The sequence below is a fragment of the Bos taurus genome, chromosome 23 (assembly GCF_002263795.3).
Source record: "Bos taurus isolate L1 Dominette 01449 registration number 42190680 breed Hereford chromosome 23, ARS-UCD2.0, whole genome shotgun sequence".
In the NCBI taxonomy this organism is placed as follows: domain Eukaryota; kingdom Metazoa; phylum Chordata; class Mammalia; order Artiodactyla; family Bovidae; genus Bos; species Bos taurus.
The window spans coordinates 16491802-16513240 of NC_037350.1; the positions used below are offsets into that span (position 1 = coordinate 16491802).

Here is a 21439-nt window from a genome sequence, read left to right on the forward strand (position 1 = left end):
CCATGGAGATGGTTACGCTAAGCATCTGCTGGTGTACAAAATTGAAGGAAAAACTGAAAACTTACTGCACTGTGAAATAGTAATGACATAAAGGATTAAAAATTGGGTGTGGTGTAGAAACCCACCCTATATTGTGCGTGCGTGTGTGCTCAGCCGCTTCAGTCATGTCCAGCTCTTTGCAAACCTATGGACTCTAGCCTGCCAGGCTCCTCTGTCCATGGGATTCTCCAGGCAAGAATACTGGAGTGGGTTGCCATGCCTTCCTCCAGGGGATTTTCCCATCCCAGGGATTGAACTTGTGTCTCCTGCATTGCAGGCAGATTCTCTACCACTGAGCCACCAAGGAAGCCCAGAAACTGTTTATCACTTTAAATGCATTATAGAGATAACAGATTTTTTTAGAGCTAGAACTTGTTAGCCCTTAAACATCACCAGTTCATCTTCCTTATTTATAGAAAAGCACATAACAGTTTAAACATCAGATTAATTTTTCTAGCGATATTTTTCCCGGACTAATATTCAGTTGAATTTCCCAGTTACCTGCCACCTAAGGCTGTCATTTCATGAACCAAAGACCTCCCAGACAGCAGAGGTGAGAGGTCCTTCAGATCATCTATACAGCAAACAGCGAGTGTTGACAATAGATTTGGAGTTGGCACTTAGGCCCTGACCGGGTGCTCAGCATTCCTGCAGACCCTGAATAGTCAAGGTCATAATCCTTGCAGGTGTGATAAAGCATTCCTGAAGCTAGAAACTGTTGTGGGGTAGAAACTGAGCTCCAGGCTCAGCTCTGCATCTGAGTACCATGGACACAGGAGTTCCAGGAGCAAGAAAGCAGCTGGTGTCAATGCACTCTGCATCCCTGAATGGTGTCAAGAAGACTCAGCGTGCCTGGAGGCTTTAGAGGGTACTCTTTGCAGTTCTTCCAATGTGGCAGGGAAAATTGTTTTGTAATCTAACCTGAAGGCGATGCAGGAGACTCATTAACTGGCTTGGTTGGCATTTTAAGTGATCTTTTAAAGCTTTTATCATGGATTTAATTTTTCCATCTTGGCCATGTTTTTCACAGGCTCAGAAAAAAAGCTTGAATCAGACTTCCCCCATTTCTGCTTCCAAGACCACAGATGGCCTGAGGCCAGCGCCCATGCCAGGCCTCTTGAGCACCGCACTGCCAGGTCAGGAGTCCCCCCGTGAGCTCTCCTCAGTCTGTGCCCGTCTTCCCAGGGGGCACTCTCTGCATGCCCGTCATCCTGCATCTCTTCCACTCCGCCTCACCTCTGCTCTGATCCTACCTGCCTTCTGTATCCCTTCCACCCAAGTTATATACCATGCTGCATCTGTGCCATCATTTTATATAAAAAATGAGAAATTAAAACACCTCGGTTAAATTATGTTCAAAAAGTGTGCTGCTTAGAAAGAGTGAAATCTAGTATTTTGAAAATAGTGACATGAAAATAGTATTATATGGCACATGTGACTTTGCGGCTGTCCTCATGTTGCTTTGTATAGGTGTATTTAGAATTCACCCCTCTGAGACAGAAAGTATCATGGGTCATGTCTCCCGTTGCTTCTAAAGCCTTGAACACCCACACTGCTCAGTAAGTACCAGAAAAGACGACACTGTGAACACTCAGAGCCAGTCCCATTTGGGCCTCCCTTTCCTTAAGTTGTGAGTATTTGGAGGTTCGGTGGTACTGACAGATCACACCGGCTCGAGGCCTATTCCGTAGACCTTGGATGATTTGAAACTGTAGCATTGACAGCTTTTATTTATTACCATTTGTGCATGTGTTTATGTATTACATAAATAATCTTTCATAACCCTTACCTCTGCTTTTTGCACCTTGGTAGATAAATGTACTTCTGCTTTCCTTTCTCATAGCCAACATCCACGATAAATCTATTTCAGCAAGTTCAGTAATGTGTGTATATTGGACTCCAGGGGTTACCTGCTGGGCCTGATTTACTGTTTCTGTTGAACGTTGTCTCATGTGTTCATTCTAATAGGACAGGATTCTGGAAGCAAAGTTATACCAGCGTCCTTAGGAACCACACAGCCCCAACAGGAAAAAGTCGTTGGATCACCTCCTGGCCAGCCAACGGTGCAGGTAGAAGACAGTTGCCTGGCTTCTTCTTAATGTTCAGTGTGATTGAAAGAAAACGTCACATCCCCTTCTGCACAGTCAGCCCCGATGCCCTGTGTGCCCACAGAGGTGCTCGCTGAAGACCTTCCCCAAGGGCCAGGTCTTGTAATGTCAGTGTTTCTAGGATGAATGCATCTCTTCCTTACATGCTTTCAGTGCTATGATTTCCTCAGGAATCAATAATATACCAGCAGTTGTCCACCTGGAACTATCACAACATTATTAATCAGCTATACTCCAAAACAGAAAGTTTAATTAAAAAGAAAAAATTAATCCTCAAGAGCAAAAGTAAATAGAATGTGTCCCAAAATATAGTAATACATTAATACATTTGTTTAAAGAAAGAATAATTTATAGCCTTTGAATTACATTTTAGTTGAAAAATTCCATTCTGATTTTTCTTGGAAAATGTATTCATGTGAAAATATTAAGTACTTGTTAAATAAAATAAAACAGTGCAAAAATTTATCTTTTAAAAATAAAAATGATTCTGAATACAAAAAATAATAATATACCAGCAGCCAACACATAATAGGCACTCAAAAAATGTAGTTTACTGTTGAATGATAATGACCATTATCTTATCAAAAGTAGATCTGTTCCTCTTAGTTATACTAGAGATTTTTTCCCCCTGTTGTAGTGTATGAAGTAATCAGACTCTATGGTCTTTTAACTCATCCACTGGTCTAAAAAGGAAGAAACAAATTTTTTTGTCTTCCATTTTCTAAGGCCTTAGTTTCTTTTCCATCAGTTTTACCACTTAATAGCCTAATGAAATTTGTGATTGTCTGGGCCTACCTGGATGCTCAGTGAAGGATCTGGCTCAGTTCTCAGGTTCTGACAGGAGGAGTATTTGTTCCTTACTGTGATCTGAGAAATACCCTGCTAGGTCACACACCTGGACTAGATGTAACAAGAGCTCAGATGTGTTTGGTTCCTTATTTACTACTGAGAAGATGAGTTAAGGACTACCTACTGAATTTTCAGCTATTTATGAAGCTGGCACTTAAAATATTGTTTTTTCAAAAATATAATGAAGGGACTTCTCTGGTCATCCAGTGGCTAAGACTCTGTGCTTCCAATGCAGGGGTCCCGGGATCGATCCCTGGTCAGGGAACTAGATTTCACATGCTGCAACTAAGAACTGGTGCAGCCAAATTAAAAAAGCAGTAATAAGCATTTAAGGGCTCCCCTGCTTGTCCAGAGGTTAAGATTCTGTTTCTACTGCAGAGGGGCATGAATTTGATCCCTAGTCAGGGAAGTTTCACGGGTCACAAGGTGGCCAAAGGAAAAAATTAAAATATGATGAAGCGTTTGTGGAGGGAGCTAGGAATTCAGGCTTTAAGGTACAAGTGAATCCCTTCAAGGAGCTGATAGCACAGCTTTCTGTAATCTTGACACAGCGCAGCTTTGCTGCATGGGTCTGTGGGACTTCCTCGTTTCGCTTTCCAACATGGCAAGTTCTACATCCTTAGAGTGTGCTCTTGATAGAGAGCTGAAAAGGCTGCAGCCACAGTGACCTTTATATGGAACTGTGTTCTGCTATGTTTTCTACAGAAGGGACTAAGAAGAGGTGTGTTTTGTCCTCAGGTGGATGGTCATCCGGGAGGACAGAAGAGACCTGCTGCCAAACAGCTGACTAAAGGAGCTTTGTGAGTCCCCTTCGGAAATTAACCATTTTGAATGTTTTTCTAGGTTCCTAACCTTCAACAAATAGACAACAGCCGTCAGGTCATGATGCTATATGTTTTCTAAAGTATACTTCGGAAGGCTTTGCCTATAGTTTGTTAGCACCCGTATGTATATCAAATGTAGTTTGAGCCTACTGCTTACCCTTTTGTTCTTAAGAATAGTTCTTTGTCTTCTGAGCAACCACATGCCCTTTGACTGGCCTCAGGATCTCTGAGAAGCATGCTTTGATAAATCCCTATGTTCAGAACAGAAATGTTAACCAGAAGCTTAGCTGGCCAGTGGTGAGGCATTGCCAGGGTCTGTGTGAGCACCCGCACTTGAATGGTTGGTGGGAACATGGTGCTTTAGAGGCCAGGGTCAAAGTTTGAGACTGAACTCAGGGTCAGACTAAACTAAACCCACTATGATGTACAGAGTATAAAACTATACTATAGATGATAACATCCCTGGGTGTCTCATTGTCTTTGCATGCGAATAACCATTGTGATTAGATTTCTTGCGTGACTCAACACAGCCATCGGCAATTTCTCTCTCTCAGCATTCTCCAGCAGTTACAGAGGGACCAAGCCCACGCGGTGACACCTGACAAAAATCAGTTCCGGTCACTCAGTGACGCGGTGCAGAGGCTGCTGTCCTACCATGTGTGCCAGGGCTCCATGCCCACAGAGGAGGACCTGAGGAAAGGTGAGCAGGCTGGAGCCCCAGAGCGCCTCCTGGGGACACGGCCCACAGGAGAACCTGAGCTCGTTGCCCCCAGATGGTCACTGGATTACTCTTTTTCACCGCAGACCTGCCATCTTCCCAATTTACTTGGTTTCCCAGGCCGTGTTGAGAATTGTGACTTATTTTTCTCAGCATTCTGGGAAGGGATACCCAAATGTCTGGACATCTTATGGGCAAGTTTGAGGGCAGTGAATGCAGAACATTGTCTGGACTCTGGCTGCAGGTGGGACGGCCCTGGTCTAGGTGCTCTGCACAGTGATTCAGGCACAGTCCTTGGCGTGTAGGCTGAGTACACACATACCCTGAGCTGTCAGCGTCACCATTTTGAATTAGATACTGTAGCCCTCCAAAAGCTTTGTGGTTCCAAAGACAGTCTAAGGCACCGCTCCACATCTAGAAACTGGCGAAACGTTTTAGAGGTAACATCCTCTTATCCCGCCTTGAGCTTAGCCCATTCCGATGCCTGGCCCTTCTGCCTCTCTCAGCCACGCTGCCCAGTTCTACTCTCCTTCCCACCACGTTCCCAGCCTGGACCCCGTTAGGCGCCCTCCACTGCTTGAATCAGCCCCTCAGCTGCCCCCAGCCTTGTCCTTCTGGCCAGGGTCTCTAATGGGAGCACAGCCATCAGCCCACTGTGAGCTTCCCTGGGAAGGCCAGGGTGCTCTTCATCCTCATCCAGCATGAAATAGGGATGTGGAGGCTCTGAGAAGAGCGAAGTGGAAACTGAGACGTTTGGAGACAAAGGACAGAGCCACAGGACCATGACCTGCGAGAGCCGTGGCCTAGTTGGTGTGGTTGCGGGAACCTGGTCTGCCCGGCCCAGACAGTAGGACCTCATTGTCTCAGTGGTTTCAGATTTTCATGCTCTGGAAGGAAGTGGAGGCTTCGGTCACCTGAACTAGTAGATGATTCTCTGTTCATTGATATTTGCTGCTGTTCTGTGTTTCGTGCTTTTCTTTTATAGATGATCTTAAAGGAGTTATGTTTTTGGTTTCCTAATCAGAGTTAAAATAAGCTCGTATTAAAATGAGTTTCTGAGAGCACATGCCAGTGAACAGTAAGGGAAAGCCGTGCAGAAGCATCACGTCTAACCAGGGAAGAGCTAAACTGAGAGAAAGTGGAGGAGTGAAGGGCCTAGTGGTTGGTGTGCACTCTCTTACTGTTTTTCTCTCTCTCTCTCTTTAAAGTTGACAGTGAATTTGAAACAGTTGCCACTCAGCTCCTGAAAAGGACCCAAGCTATGCTTAACAAGTACAGATGCCTGCTCTTGGAGGATGCCATGGTAAAGTTCCACTGAGCCCAGTTTGTTTCTTAAACTCCACAGGTCACAGCTACTAGTTCAGAGAGAAAAACTTCAAGGAATTACATTTTCCCACCATAGTTAAAAAGGAGCAGATACTTAAAATTGTAGAAAAAGTTACCTTTACCTGTACCTACTACTAACAGCAGCTGTGGGTTGGCCAAAAAGTTTGTTTGGGTTTTCTGTATATTTTCCATACAAACTTTTTGCCCAACCCAAATACAAGTGCTGTGCTTTCCGTGACTGATCACTCTCAGTGTGTGCCATTGTTTTCCTGGTTCCAAGTGAGGATTTGGGGCTTGCTTACGTAATTTGCCCAACGCCATACAGCCTATAAGTTCGTTCTGTAATTAGCAGAGCTGGGATACAGACCAGGACCCCCTGACCCCCGCCCCCCGTACTCCGATGCTGTCCACTGCTTCTCATCAACGGGAAGAGGCAGGAGAGGACCGGTGACACTTCTGCTGAAGGTTGTTCAGAATAATATCTGAAAAGATGAGGTGACAGATGTTAAAATTAGTTTTGTTTTCAGTTGAGAGGTCACTAACGTCATAAAAATCATGCTTCATTTTAAAATGTACAACCTGATGGATTTTAATATGTTCACAGACTATGCCACCATCAGCACTCCCTAACTCCAGAACATTTTCAGCCCTCCAAATAGAAACTAAAATTGATTTTAAAGCACAGCAAATTAGAGAAAGGAGTCAGATTATCTCCGAAACTGATGGAAAGACCAAATCTATGAGATTTTAGAAGCAGCTCTAAAATCATACAGACTAATAAACTGGTCTCTTACAAGTGGCTATTTTTTCGGTTGCGCCAGGTCTGTGTTGCCATGTACGGGCTCCTCTCTCATTGCGGCAGGCGGGGGCTGCTCCCTCGTGGTGCACAGGCTTCTCACTGCAGTGGCTTCTCGGGTTTGTGGGCTTTGGTAGTTTCGCTTCCTGGCCTCTGGAGCACAGGCTTAGTAGGTAACGGCGTGTGGGCTTAGTTCCCCGAGGCATATGGGAATCTTCCCAGACCACGGATGGAACCCGTGTTCCCTGCATTGGCAGGTGGATTCTTATCCACTGTACCACCAGGGGAGTCTATAACTGGCTTTTAATTTGAAGTCAGCTTTGAAAATTTACCTTGGAAGAGTAAGTGAACTGTATTATATATGTATACAGTATAGTGTAAATATTTATGTATGGTTGTGTTTACCTTATGTGTGTGTCTGTGTGTCTGTGTATATATATATATATAAACAGGCATCAGTTCAGTTCAGTCACTCAGTCATGTCCGACTCTTTGCAACCCCATGAATCGCAGCACACCAGGCCTCCCTGTCCATCACCAACTCCTGGAGTTCACTCAGACTCACGTCCATCGAGTCAGTGATGCCATCCAGCCATCTCATCCTCTATACCCTTCTCCTCCTGCCCCCAATCCCTCCCAGCATCAGAGTCTTTTCCAATGAGTCAACTCTTCGCATGAGGTGGCCAAAGTACTGGAATTTCAGCTTTAGCATCATTCCTTCCAAAGAACACCCAGGACTGATCTCCTTTAGAATGGACTGGTTGGATCTCCTTGCAGTCCAAGGGACTCTCAAGAGTCTTCTCCAACACCACAGTTCAAAAGCATCAATTCTTCAGCGCTCAGCTTTCTTCACAGTCCAACTCTCACATCTATACATGACTACTGGAAAAACCATAGCCTTGACTAGACGGACCTTTGTTAGCAAAGTAATGTCTCTGCTTTTGAATATGCTATCTAGATCGGTCATAACTTTCCTTCTAAGGAGTAAGCGTCTTTTAATTTCATGGCTGCAATCACCATCTGCAGTGATTTTGGAGCCCCCAAAAATAAAGTCTGACACTGTTTCCACTGTTTCCCCATGAAGTGATGGGACCAGATGCCATGATCTTCGTTTTCTGAATGTTGAGCTTTAAGCCAACTTTTTCACTGTCCACTTTCACCTTCATCAAGAGGCTTTTGAGTTCCTCTTCACTTTCTGCCATAAGGGTGGTGTCATCTGCATATCTGAGGTTATTGATATTTCTCCCAGCAATCTTGATTGCAGCTTGTGCTTCTTCCAGCCCAGTGTTTCTCATGATGTACTCTCCATATAAGTTAAATAAGCAGGGTGACAATATACATCTTTGATGTACTCCTTTTCCTATTTGGAACCAGTCTGTTGTTCCGTAAACAGGCATACCTCAGAGCTACTGAGGGTTTATTTCCCCAGACTACCTCAATAAAGTGAATATCACAGTAAAGTGACTCACATGAACTTTTTGGTTTCCCGATGCATATAAAAGTTATGTTTACACTGTAGTCTGTTAAGTATGCAATAGCATTGTGTCCAGAACAAAAATGTGTATGTCTTAATTTAAAAATACTTTATTGCTTAAAAATGCTAACCATCATCTGAGCCTTCAGTGAGTTGTAATCTTTTTGCTGTCAGAGGGTTTGAAATATTGGGAGAATTACCCAAACATGACACAGAGACATGAAATGAGCAAATGTTATTCAGCGTTTGCTGGGAAAATGGTACCAATAGACTTTCCCAATGCAGGGGTGCCACAAACCTTCAATTTGTTTAAAAAAAAAAATGCAATATCTACAAAGCACAATGAAATGAGATATGAGATATGCCTGTAACGTATATATATTTATTCTAAATTGTGCCACCAAAGTCAAACGGTTGTTCTTACTTTGACAGTCATTTCTGCAATAAAACTGAGATATCAAGAAGACTGACTGTCATGAAATTCATGAGAAAAGGATCATTTGGACAGATTTGGACAAATTATTTGGACAAACTGTGTCTGCCATGAATTATTTTATGTTAAGTAAATAAAACATAAATTATTTTATGTAAACTAAGAATGAATAAGATTTGATTCTGTACAGCAAGAAATAATTCTAAGGAAAGCCTTAATACAAAACACAATCATAGGGAATTCCCTGGCGGCCCAGTGGTTAGGACTCTGCCCTTGCAGTACCATGGCCCAGGTCCAGTCCCTGATCAGGGGACTAAGCTGTGCTGCAAGGCCAAAATATGATTATAGCATAGCAAAATATAAAGTAAAAGAGTGTCTGAACAAAAAGATTTCCAACATATTATTAAGCAGAGGAGGAAATAAGCAGGGAATAGTGCATATAGTTGCTTGTCATTTGTGTGCAAAAAATAGAGAATGAATAATGTAAATGTGTGTGTGTGCATAAAATATCTCTGGAAGAGTTTGTTAAACTGCTTGGCAGAGGGTACCTCCAGAGAGGGCCCTAGATGGGTGGGCAAGGCATTGCACAGGGCAGGTGAAGAAGGAAGGCTTACTTTCTACATCCCCTTTTAGTACCTTTTGAAGTTTGTACCAATGTTGTAAATAACCTTTTCCCAAAAAATACAATTTTAAAAAATATGTCAATGATAAACACATTTTCTTCTCTGATTGCTTCCTCTGTCCCCCAAATGCAGCAAGATGTTCGCAGTTGTTAAAAGGCATCTGAAATGACTAGACTCTCTCATTTTTAGCGGATCAACCCCTCCGCTGAGATGGTGATGATTGACAGAATGTTCAACCAGGAGGAAAGAGCTTCTCTGTCCCGGGACAAGCGTCTGGCACTCGTAGACCCCGGTAAGAACTGTCAGAGTGACAGCCAAGGAGAGCTCCTGCCAGGGTTCCAGGGCCGTGGCTTTGGGGAGACCATCTGAACTGACCTTGCGGGATAAGACCTGAAGGTAGATCCTGGATTCCAGGGAGAAAAAATCCGGAGTTGAGAGCACGATATGAATCCTCTGAGAAGGTCTATGTTCTGCAAAATCCAAACCAGAATTTGACATTCGGTTAACTGAATCTTCTTCTCTCCTGTAAACTCACACTTCTCAATCTTTCTCTACTTTTTGAGAACTAAGTAAGTCAGAAGCCTTCCCAGAAGCAACTAAACCTCAGCCAATTATTGAGTTGTCTTACTGTGTGCCAGACCTTGTTGGGGGGAGTCAGTGAGGCATGGTCCCTGCCCATAAGCTAATGGATGGTAATGTTCCTTGTGGGTGCCCTTTGAATACCCCATCAGTTTCCTGCCGTTTGCATCATGCTAGAGTAACCCACATTCCGCCTTTTAGAAACGGATTCTCAGGACTGCCCTGGTGGTCCAGTGGTTAAGAATCTGCCTGCCAATGGAGGCGGCATGGGTCCCATCCCTGATTGGGAAACTAAAATTCTGCATGCCACATGGTATGGCCGAAAAATAGGGGAAAAAAAAAAAAAAGTATTCTCCACACTATTTTCTAGCCTCTGAAATTTTTAAATCCAATAACATTATAACAATTTGTGGAGTATGGATTTTCACCCATGGTTTCACCATCCTATAAATGTTTTTATTCCTACAAGTTTTCTTCCAGTCCTGGTTCCCACTTGCATATATCATTTACAGGTTGCTTTTATAGGACACCCTCCAACTGTGCTTCTGCACGTTCCTGGATGTGAACCACTGATTTAGAGGGCGGGGTGGGGGCAGTTTGCACCTGACCCGCTGAGGGGCTGCTGTCTAGTCCTCACTGCCTCCTCCTTTCATTAACATTCTTTTCGTTCCCAATTGCAGAGGGTTTTCAGGCTGATTTCTGTTGTTCCTTCAAACTCGATAAAGCTGCCCATGAGATGCAGTTCAGCCGGAGTGACCAGCATGGCGGTAAAACAACAAGTTCTGTGCATCTGACGGCCAAGGCCCAGAGCAGAGACCGAGCCAAAGCAGGCCTGGCAGAACCAATGAATCATGACCAATTTCATCTAGTGCCTAATCACATCGTGGTCTCTGCAGAAGGAAACATTTCTAAAAAAACCGACTGCCTCGGCAGAGCACTGAAATTTGACAAAGTGGGCTCCGCTCAGTACCGGAGTGCGTCTGAAGAGAAAACCAGCCGGAGAGACTCTGCAAAAGGCAGCGAGTGCTCCCCCGGCCCTGAAGGCCACCGGAAAAACTCGTCCAGGCCAGATCACGGTCCTGACAGCAAACTCTCAAGCCTCCTAGTAGATTCGCAGCTGGAGATGACCTGTAATAGCTCCTTCCAGGACAAGACGCTGCGGAATTCTCCAAAGAATGAAGTTTTACACACAGACATCATGAAAGGGTCAGGCGAGCCCCAGCCCGATCTCCAGCTTACTAAGAGTTTAGAAACGACATTTAAGAACATTTTGGAACTCAAAAAGGCTGGGCGGCAGTCCCAGAGTGACCCCACGGTTAGCGGCTCTGTCGAGTTAGATTTCCCCAACTTTTCTCCAATGGCTTCGCAGGAAAACTGCCTGGAAAAGTTCATCCCGGACCACAGTGAAGGTGTCGTAGAAACTGACTCTATTTTAGAAGCAGCTGTAAATAGTATCCTAGAGTGTTAATAGCGCAGTCCTCCCCGCACCCACCCCAAGACCCCGCCCTGGACAAGTTACATTCTTTCCTGGCAAAAGCAATGGAAACGGTCTCCTGTCTCCAGCCTGCTTGATCTTTCATCACAGGTTATTCTTTCTAATTTCAATCCCATTCTTTGTTTAAGAGCAATACTCATCGTGGTTACAGGGAGATCCTTTAGTAAAGCTGATCCTTATTAGAAAGCAGTCTGATAGGCCCTATACATTTCAAGTGTTTTAAAAGTGCTTATCGTCATTTTTGTTGTTGTTTATTTTTTTTCCAAACACTGTAATTCAATGAGATCACAGTACACTTGGCCCTAGGTAAAATTCTGACAATCATAAGTCATTTGAAAAGAACAGACTTTATTAAAGAAAATCAAACAGGACTGTTAGAAGATACTTTTTAAAGAATATCCCCACTGTATCTCCAAATTTGGGCTTTGAGGGGGGTGGGTCTTGGGGTTGTCATGGGCCAGGAGACCACATGGCTCTCCCCTCGGCCATCTGTGAGCAGTTAGTCCTGGCTGCTCTGCTGGGACCCACAACCCCGGCCTGAGCACCTATAGCGCACAAGCAGGGCTTCCTGTTCATTCAAGTGCTTTTCTGATGCTCCCTGAGCAAAACCTCACCTCTTCAGCATATCCATGTTGAATTTCATCTAGGGAAAACTTTTGTTTTGAGTTGCGACAGCATGACTTGAGATAATCTCACCAGGCAAAATAAAGGAAAAATGGAAACCAGTTAAGTGGCACAGTGTACAGGGGAGGCCAGGATCGAGCCCTGAGGAATATAATATGTATATATGTAAAAGCATATATATTATGTTCACTGTTGAGAAAAAATTAAGTGTTTTGCATTCTACAATTGGATCTAGTCAACATACAATGTATGTTTTTGTTAGTTGCTGGGTTTTGTTTCATTCGACCTCTCTTCGCACCTCCTCCCACAACAAATAGCCAAGCATTGAAAGCACTTTCATTTGAAAACTGTGTTATAATTTTTCAGTTTAAATGTTAAGGGAACTTTGGCCTTGTTTCTGCTTCCTATTGTCTGAGAACAGTAGTCACACCCCCCGGCAGCAATCATTACCAAAACACAGACAAACCAAAGGTAACCAGGCAGCCCACCACTGAAAGGAAAGCTCTGAGACCCAGATGCCCACTTGAGAGCCAAAGGACACGCCCTGTCATGGTTTGTGTTTGGCCCATGTTCGTGTTCATGGGTGTGACTTACTGCTTTATTTATTGATATTTCTTTTCAGGGCGCTTTCCCATTTCCCTTTCTTGTATGCCTGCCCCAGCTCCTCCCATTTCTGTTGTCACTCTCATTCTCAAGGTCACCGCAACCATCAGTGTCCCCTCACATTGGGAACGCTACACGTGGCATTCCGTGTGTCCTGACATACGTGTGTGCGTGTGTCTGGGCTGTTCAGGTACAGAGGTTATTTTGGCTACAGAGTGTACACAGTCACCCTCCCTCTTATGTGGACAGGCTCTATCTCTTCTGTCCATCTCTCTGGCTTTAGAGGAACTCCCGCTGGTCTTCACTCGAACACGTTGCCAAGATCTACTTCTGGCCTTCCCCAACATGAGGACAACCCCTGTCATCATGTTGGACATTTCTTTTCCAGATTGGCCTGCAATGGAAAGGAGGGCTTCTGATTCCTAGAAAACACGACAGAAGACCTAGACTCTGCCTGCCCCTTAGTGCCCCCCACACACACATGCACACAGAGAAATCCTGGGGGACTGCCAGTCTTCGCAAAAGCAAAATACCTTCTCCCCACTCCCACCCCTGAGCCAATAGAAACCGGAAAGTCTGGGCCATTTCACGGTTGCCATGTTTTCCTTATTTGTGCCAATGTCCAAGTTGCAGATTTCCCCTTTTTTCCCGTATTGTAACATATTAGAAAGATAAGTTGGTATTGCCAGTTGGAACTTTCTGTTTGGGCAGCCCTGGGATAACACCCTGCTCTGAACCCCATGATGTCACAGGCTCTTCTTCTCTTAGGGCTCATGCTTCCCTAATTACTAGCAAGCCTTAAAGGTGGTTCCTCCTGATCAAATTCTTCTCATTGTGGAAATTTATACCTGGAAGCCTTCTTGGAGGCTACTAATGCATTACATTAATTACCGAATCAGTGGAATTCTTAAGAGACAAGATAGATTCATGTACATTTGTCACCTCTCTCCTTCCCTGCCTGCCCTGCTCCCCCAGTCCCAGCTTTTCAATATACCATCTTAAAGGGTTTTTTAAAGATTTGACACTTGTCTAGAAAACAGAGAGCCTAATTTACCAAAATGAAACTTGTAAATTTTTGTGTCCTTGTATGTAAGTTTACTTTTAACGGAGGAAAGATTCTAGATAATGACAAATGACGATTACGAAGTATATTTGATTCCTGTGATTAGGTCATAACTCGCATGTCGAGGCCCCTCTGGTGGAGGGTGAGAGCTCAGCCTCGGATGGCCAACGTTCAGTTGTTAAGGTTCATTAGTCGAAGTTAAGTTTTAGAGCTACTCGTACTCAGTAACAAAAATCATTTTCTTTTCTTTCTTTTTTTTTCTGTTGTTGTGGAAGAGTGTGAATTTGTTATTAAGCATTTGATTTTCTGTGTCCTTAAGTACTGCCTAAAGATAAAGCAAATTTTAAACTGGCAATTACGAAAAAGAGCTATTTTAGCGCTGAAGAGTTTAGTAGACTTTGTTAGATTAGGGGGGCCTTACAGACTGACTTGACTTAAGAGGACGCGTCACTCACTGTCAGTGTGGTGTGGGCTTTATTTGCTTAAATACCTTCATTTGTATAGTATGTCTCACTTGAAATTGCTTTGTATACATTTTGTAAAAATATTTATAAAATGTTTTGTAAAAAAAAGTATAACAAATTGCAGTTTATTTTGTTATGTTGGATAAATACTGTTAAAAGAAACCAGTCAGTAACTATATTGTTAATCCATGGTTAGGAAATGTTTAGTTGGAGATTACAAAATGAAACAACCATTGCAATACAGCCAAAGATTTGGGAAAATGTGCAACTGTGATTGTCTTGATTTTGCAAAGAATGGCTGCTTTTCCCAGAAGAAAAGGGTAAGTAAGTGTCCATTGGGCTTTCTGTTATTAAATCCCGTTACCCAAAACTAGCTCTGCCAGTGAAGGGGTAGGATTTTAATTGATCGGCCTTTCTAAACAGTTGCCAGTTAAAGTTGGTCAGTGAGAAAGTTCAGCCATGTACATGTCAGGCCTCCCTCCCGGGACTCCTGCCATATGGGCCCTTAACTAAGGAAGGAAAAATGAGGTCATTTAAAGGTCTCAATCTGCAAGAAATTTACTTTAGTCATTATATTTCTTTTGTTTCTGCAGGGACAAGAAGGCTAAGGGATAGGTTAAAAAGATTAAGAACTGTTTGACATGAGACTTGTTCCAGAATGAACACGTTTCCCTTTGGATTCACACATTTGACCAAATTATATTGAGAAATAACCCCTGTTATGTCTATAAAGTCAGCCCCAGGGGCACTTCTGAATTCCTATACTCCCTCCCAAGTGTAACTTTACCGAAATGGTCAGGAAAACTACCAGAGTGGAAACTTCATGGAGTAAGGGTCTAAGACTCCTTACCTTTTTCTTTGGGGCCTAGAATTTATACTTAGCCTCCTTATTTTATGGTTTAATGGCTCCCTTTCCCACCCCCACCATTAGGTGGTAGCAGTTCGGATATCAAGATTCTTCAGCAATCAATATATAAAGAGGAAGTCCTTCTCCTATATCTTAACAGAAGTTAGAATAATGACGTCGGTGGACGGATCCCTTAATATCTTCTGCAGTGGTGTCCTGCTGTTGAGCTTCTCCCCTTGCTAAGGACAGATACGTGTCCAACATGACACTCGCCCCTCTGCCCATTTGCTGTGGGTGTGCCCCGTGAATAAAGAGAAGGATCATCTGGCTACTTGGTTAGGAGTGAAGTCTGTGTGTTGCGCGGGAGCATGCACAGAGGAAAAAGCTTCTCTTAAGATGGTTAGAGCCCTGAGCCCTGTGTACGAGAGGCCCTGTCCCAGGAGAGGGGCCCTAGCACTACCTGATGTGGGGAGAGTAGCCAGGGAGTTACTGGGGGAAAAGGGAAGGGAAAGGAAAGAAACTCTACCATCTTGGGGCACAGCAGCAGCATCGCTCAGGCAGGATATCTGTGGCACTGGATCTGAGCTCTGGCTCTGCTTCAGAGACAGAGGGCGGACTCCCAGGCATCTGGCATTAAGTATCAAACTATCAAGCAGTTTGTAGGCAGTGTGCTAAACCCTGGGCATCTACAGATCACTCAGGTGTGATGTCTATGCTCAAGCAGCTCAGTCTAGAGAGGAAACAAGTTCATAAATAGCTACATGCCAAGAGAAAAGAAACTTGGGGCTAAAATGTTTCCAGATCTCCACTTGGTAGAGAGCCACAATCTATATGCCCATGCCCCTCTTATTTCCATGGTTCTTAGTGCAATTTCCTAGGGTATGTTTGAGAAAAAATAAGTATGATACTTTTTGCATGAATGAAGTTAGAGGAATTTTACAGTGTTAACTATACGGGGAAATCTGGTGCAGCAGACACACAAACTGCAGGAGCACCTTTGCAGTATCAAGTGGATTCTAAAGGATACATACAGGCTAAAGTGAACAGCCTGTGTGTATCTACACTGCTACTACTAAGTCACTTCAGTCGTGTCCGACTCTGTGCAGCCCCATAGATGGCAGCCCACCAGGCTCCCCCGTCCCTGGGATTCTCCAGGCAAGAACACTGGAGTGGGTTGCCATTTCCTTCTCCAATGCACGAAAGTGAAAAGTGAAAGTGAAGTCGCTCAGTCGTGTCCGACCCTTAGCATGGACTGCAGCCTACCAGGCTCCTCCGTCCACGGGATTTTCCAGGCAAGAGTACTTGAGTGGGGTGCCATTGCAGGTTAAAAGGCCTTCATGAGTCCCTGATCTATATTCCTTGTAGGCATGTGCTAGAGCAAATCATGTGTGAAGGTCAAGGAAAGTGGTACAATGGGAGGTGGGAGTGGGTGGGCACAGAAAGTGTCTTTAGCAGCAGAACCTGGGAACAGGCCCCAGGACTTCACCTAAACTCTCATCAGACAGCTTCGTGCAAGTTACTCTCATCCTTTGCTTCCTTGCCTATCAACTGGGAAGACTTGTCCTGATTCTCCACTTTTTAAGTTGTAAAATGAAGCATTACAGGGATGTGGAAGGTAGGAAAAGCTAAAGTTCCATTCATTACCCCCTAAATAATTCACAAGAGGTCTGGGTGGTTCTGTTTTGCATTTGCTTTTGCCTACAGCATGCTCTCTGCCCACCCCCTCAGCTCTCCTGTGTCTACCCTCGACCCTCAGGAGGCTGCCGCCCTCCACCAGTTCTCCTTTTCCCCTTTCACATTTGCTCCCTTTGCTCGTTGTTTATCAGGACCTAAAGCTTCTGTCCTGGAGACAGCAATGGCCACACACTCCAGTACTCTTGCCTGGAAAATCCCATGGACAGAGAAGCCTTGTAGGCTGCAGTCCATGGGGTCGCAAAGAGTTGGACACGATTGAGCGACTTTACTTTCACTTTTCCCTTTCATGCAACCCGCTCAGGTACTTTTGCTCCCTTTGCTCATTGTTTATCAGGACCTAAAGCTGCTGTCCTGGAGAAGGCAATGGCCACCCACTCCAGTACTCTTGCCTGGAAAATCCCATGGACGGAGAAGCCTGGTAGGCTGCAGTCCATGGGGTCGCAAAGAGTCAGACACGACTGAAGCGACTTAGCAGCAGCAGCAGCAAAGCTGCTGTCCATGTTGTCTTTCCCAACTCCAGGCTCTCCTGGTTGCTCTCTCCCACCTGCCGCCTGGGGGCCCCGTGGCACTCTCTGAGGAGGCAACCAGGAAATCCTGAAACAAAGTCGACTGCAAGGAGGGTCCTAATCCAAGAAAGGTTTGGGGCGGATGGGAAATTGCAAGTTGGGCCCACTTTGGGGTGTGTGGGATGTGATGCTTTTGCCTTACTGAGAAGGCATGGATTCCAAGTAATCCCAAAATGCAGATATGTTAGGAAAGGAATCCTGGGGCCAATTCAGAGAACCACAGAACGTTGGCTCTGAATTTTTTATTACGGATCCTAGTTCCCCCATCAGGGATCTAATCGGTGCCCCTGCACTGGTGTCTTAACCACCGGACCACCAAGGAAGTCCCTTGCAAGGTGTCCTAAAAAAACAAACAAACAGTCAAGTGGTTTCTAAAACAGGCAAATCACAAGAACCTAGGAGAGTGCTTTCTTAAACTAATACATAAGTGATAAACAAAGGGCACCCCACAAAGTGTAAGTCTTTCTCCTATTCTAGGCCCTACTCCCATTTCCCCAAAATGACCTGTGTCAACACTTTCCTATGTGTGTGTTAGTTGCTCAGTCATGTCCAACTCTGCAACCCCGTGGATTGTAGCCCGCCAGGCTCCTCTGTCCATGGGATTCTCCAGGTAAGAATACTGGAGTGGGTTGCTATGTCCTCCTCCAGGGGATCTTCCCAAACCCAGGTCTCCCGCATGGTAGGCAGATTCTTTACTGTCTGAGCCACCAGGGCAGCTCACACTTTCCTGTATATCCTTTGTACTCTATTCTGTATCTTGATTTTTCAAATGTAGCCAAATGTCTGGGAGTTTTATAGTTAGGATTCTTTAGTTTTATGTAACAGAAACCCATCCGGTCAATTAACAGCATAAAGAAGTTTTATAGGAAGGATAAATATTAAAGGGAAGATTGAAGAGCTTGAAGACTTAAGGGAATTTTCTGCTAATCCAGTAATTAGTACCCTGTGCTTCCATTGCAGGGGCCATGGGTTTGATCACTGGTCAGGGAACTAAAATATCTCAAACCAAACAGCATGGCCAATAAATAAATAAAAATTAAAATTCTAAACTTAATTAGCAAAAAATTAACTTAAAGTATTTGGGGGTCAAATTCCAAAAACAAAAGAACTTGAAGACTTGAGAAAGAGGAATAAGAAAACTCCAGGAGGCCTTAGGAGGTAGAAATCCTTAAAAGTCTTGCCCTGGACTAATTCTGTTTCTTCCACTGTCACTCTGTTGAAGATTCAAAATCTGGAGGAGAGAAGGTTAGGGTCTTATGGGCAGGTGGGAGTTGAAAAGATGTTCCAGAGACCCCTTCAGCAGATGTATTGGGAGGTCAAGTGTGTTTGGATTTGACACCCCACCCTCCAAAGACTGTACACAATGAAGGAGAGCTCACTCAGCCCACAAGAGAAAAGGGGACGGAGGCCAGTAGACCAAAAAAGAAAAAATACCACTGAGATCTCAGGACATAAAGACCTACCTCACTGCAGATATCAATAATTGCATAGTCTTCCGTAAATTGTTCTAACCATTCCCTAATGATGGACAACTGAAATGGTCAAGAAAAAAGAACTGAGGCCTGTGCGGTCTGGCTATAAAGAATCAGATTCTAGAGGCTGTATATGGCCATGCCCCATTCTCATCTATCTTGCCCAGAGCTCAGGGCGTATACTCAATTCACTATAAACATGTAGTCAGTGAACATCTGGGCTTGAGAAGTACTCCATCTCTTTTTCTCTGGATCAGTCTGGTGGAATGACAGCTTTGGGTCTGAGCATAAGTGTTCTGCTAGCACCATCTGCTGGCCCTGGAAAGCCTCTCCTGACTCCTGGCCTCCAAGTCTCAGCCAAGGGTGTTACAAATTACTAACACCTCTGAAAGAACTTTCAGTACCACAGAACCTATCTTGTATGTGCAGAGGGGAACTTACAAAACATTTACTTTGTTTCTTGTTTACTATGTAATGGATGTTTCAGTTTGCTGGCCTTTCTGTTTTTGCCTTTCCACAAAGTAAGACACATGGTGAGGTGCTGAAAGAGCGAGTAAAAATGAGCCGCACACCACGGTTCACACCACGGTCTAGGATTCTGAAGACCATGTTGTCCTTCGACATTTATTCGTCAGGTACTGAGCTCTGTGCATGGGTACTTTATGGCTGAACTATTAATAGTTACATAGCACTTACCAAAATGATGTTTTGAGCTTAGATGGTTAATAAGTCCCTGCAGGTGTGCATTGTTTTGAGAGGTGCTGTAGAAGATTCAGAGAAGTCTGTGACAAGTTCTCAGCCTTCAGAGAACCCAATCTAGTCAGGGAAACAATAAGCCAGACAATACAGGATAATATCTGTGGATATGCCTGCAAGTGTGTGCCTGCACGCCTGCTAAGTCGCTTCAGTCCTGTCCGGCTCTGTACAACCCTATGGACTTCAGCCCCCCAGGCTCCTCTGTCCATAGGGATTCTCCAGGCAAGAATACTGACATGGGTTGCCACACCTTCCTTTGGGGGATCTTCCCAACCAGGGATCAACCCCATGTCTTTTGTGTCTCCTGCTTGGCAGGCAGGTTCTTTACCACCAGTGCTACCTGGGAAGCCCCCATACCTGTAAGTACTAACTGTCAAATAATGACATTGCTTTAGACCTTAAGATAAATATATATAAGATAAATATATGTACTCTGCTAGACATGTGACAGTGCCTGGAGCATTTTGTTTCTTGTCACAACTTAAATAATATATATTTGAAAGATAAATATATGTACTATGCTAGACATGTGGCAATGCCTGGAGCATTTTTTTTTCTTTTTTGTCACAACTGAGGATGCTAGACATCCTATAATGCACAGGACAGCCGTCCCTGTCCTGTCAAAGAATTTTATGGCCCCAAATGCCAGTAGTGCAGAGACTGAAAAACCTGTGCTTATGACCCTTAGATCAGTGATGAGCAAAGCAGGTATGATCTCTGCTCTCCTAGTATCATGGGGAAGAGATGTTAAAAATACAATAGCTTCCTGACAGAATTCAAGAACAGAGACTGCTCAAGAACCTTGATAAAATTCAAGACAGACTACTCAAGAACCTTGCTTGTCAAAGTGTAGTTTTCAGACCTGAAGCATCCGTATCACTTTGAAGCATGTTTAAAATGTAGAGTATTGATCCCCGCCCCTTCCTGAATAAAAAGCATGTATTTTAACAACATCCTCAGGTAACTCCTATGCACATTAATGCCTGAGACACGCTGCTCGTAAGGTTTCCAGAAAAGACAAGACGTGAGTTTTCATTGTTTTATGAAAACCAGGAAAGGAGGAAGCATATTCCAGGCGGTAAGAGCTGTATGAGGGAAGGTCCTGAGTTAGTAAATTGGAATTTCTAGTTTTCGGTTCAGCACCAGGAACAATTAACATAGTGTTAAAGTTCGCTTAGCGCCAGACTTTGTGCTAAGAGCTTTAAATGGAGTAGTTCACATAACTCGCCTGAGGCTAGTAATAAGGCAAGATCCATTATGTCTATCTACGGGAAAAAGGAACTCAGGGACACAGGGGTCAAAGAATTTGCTCAGGGATCCACTGACGGAGCCAGGCCGACGGAATCACAGCTGCGTTTTTCCACCATCCTGCTGCTGCTGCTGCTGCTGCTAAGTCGCTTCAGTCGTGTCCGACTCTGTGCGACCCCATAGACGGCAGCCCACCAGGCTTCCCGTCCCTGGGATTCTCCAGCCAAGAACACTGGAGTGGGTTGCCATTTCCTTCTCCAATGCATGAAAGTGAAAAGTGAAAGTGAAGTCGCTCAGTCGTGTCCGACTCTAGCGACCCCATGGAGTGCAGCCTTCCTCCGTCCACGGGATTTTCCAGGCAAGAGTACTGGAGTGGGGTGCCACTGCCTTCTCCGAGGTGGTTCTTATTCACCTTTACCCACAAGAGAGCGCCAAAGCCGTAGTCCCAGCTCTACCCACCCAGCCACGCAGACGCGTAGCGCAACGAGCGGAAGCCGGAGGCCCAGCGCCCACACTCCACCGGAAGTCAGTGCATTGTGGGAAGCGTCTCGATGTTTATTTACATCCCGGCCTCCAGCGTAAAGCGAGTACACTTAGAATGGAAAGGACTGGATTCTGAAGATGACACGGCTCCGAAAAGCTTCCAAGAAGTGCGAAGGAAGCTTTGTGTAACTTTTGGCGGGAATCAAGGCTAGCAAAACCTCAGCGGTTTACTACTACTAAGACGGCCCGGGCCGCCCTGCCTTGAGCTAGAGTAGACGTCTCTATGGTTAGAGTAAACATAGAGAGGCGTCTCTCGGCCCTACGGGGTGGAACTGCGCATGAGTAGTAGCTGCAG

The 21439-nt window shown here is 44.6% G+C and overlaps 1 protein-coding gene across 3 annotated transcripts in view; it reads left to right on the forward strand.

The window, feature by feature from the left end:
* The window catches only part of BICRAL (BICRA like chromatin remodeling complex associated protein), a 106490-nt gene extending 92210 nt beyond the window's left edge, over positions 1–14280 (forward strand). For 2 of the 3 annotated variants that reach the window (XM_024983694.2, XM_059880418.1), the window contains 7 exons: positions 1070–1175; positions 2008–2108; positions 3735–3796; positions 4375–4520; positions 5747–5841; positions 9379–9481; positions 10449–14280. In XM_024983694.2, the coding sequence (XP_024839462.1) occupies positions 1070–1175; positions 2008–2108; positions 3735–3796; positions 4375–4520; positions 5747–5841; positions 9379–9481; positions 10449–11236 (1401 nt within the window). In that variant the 3' untranslated portion in view covers positions 11237–14280. The remainder of the gene's footprint in view (positions 1–1069; positions 1176–2007; positions 2109–3734; positions 3797–4374; positions 4521–5746; positions 5842–9378; positions 9482–10448) is intronic. The other variant, NM_001205780.1, reaches the window with a different exon arrangement.
* Positions 14281–21439: the final 7159 nt, after the last annotated feature.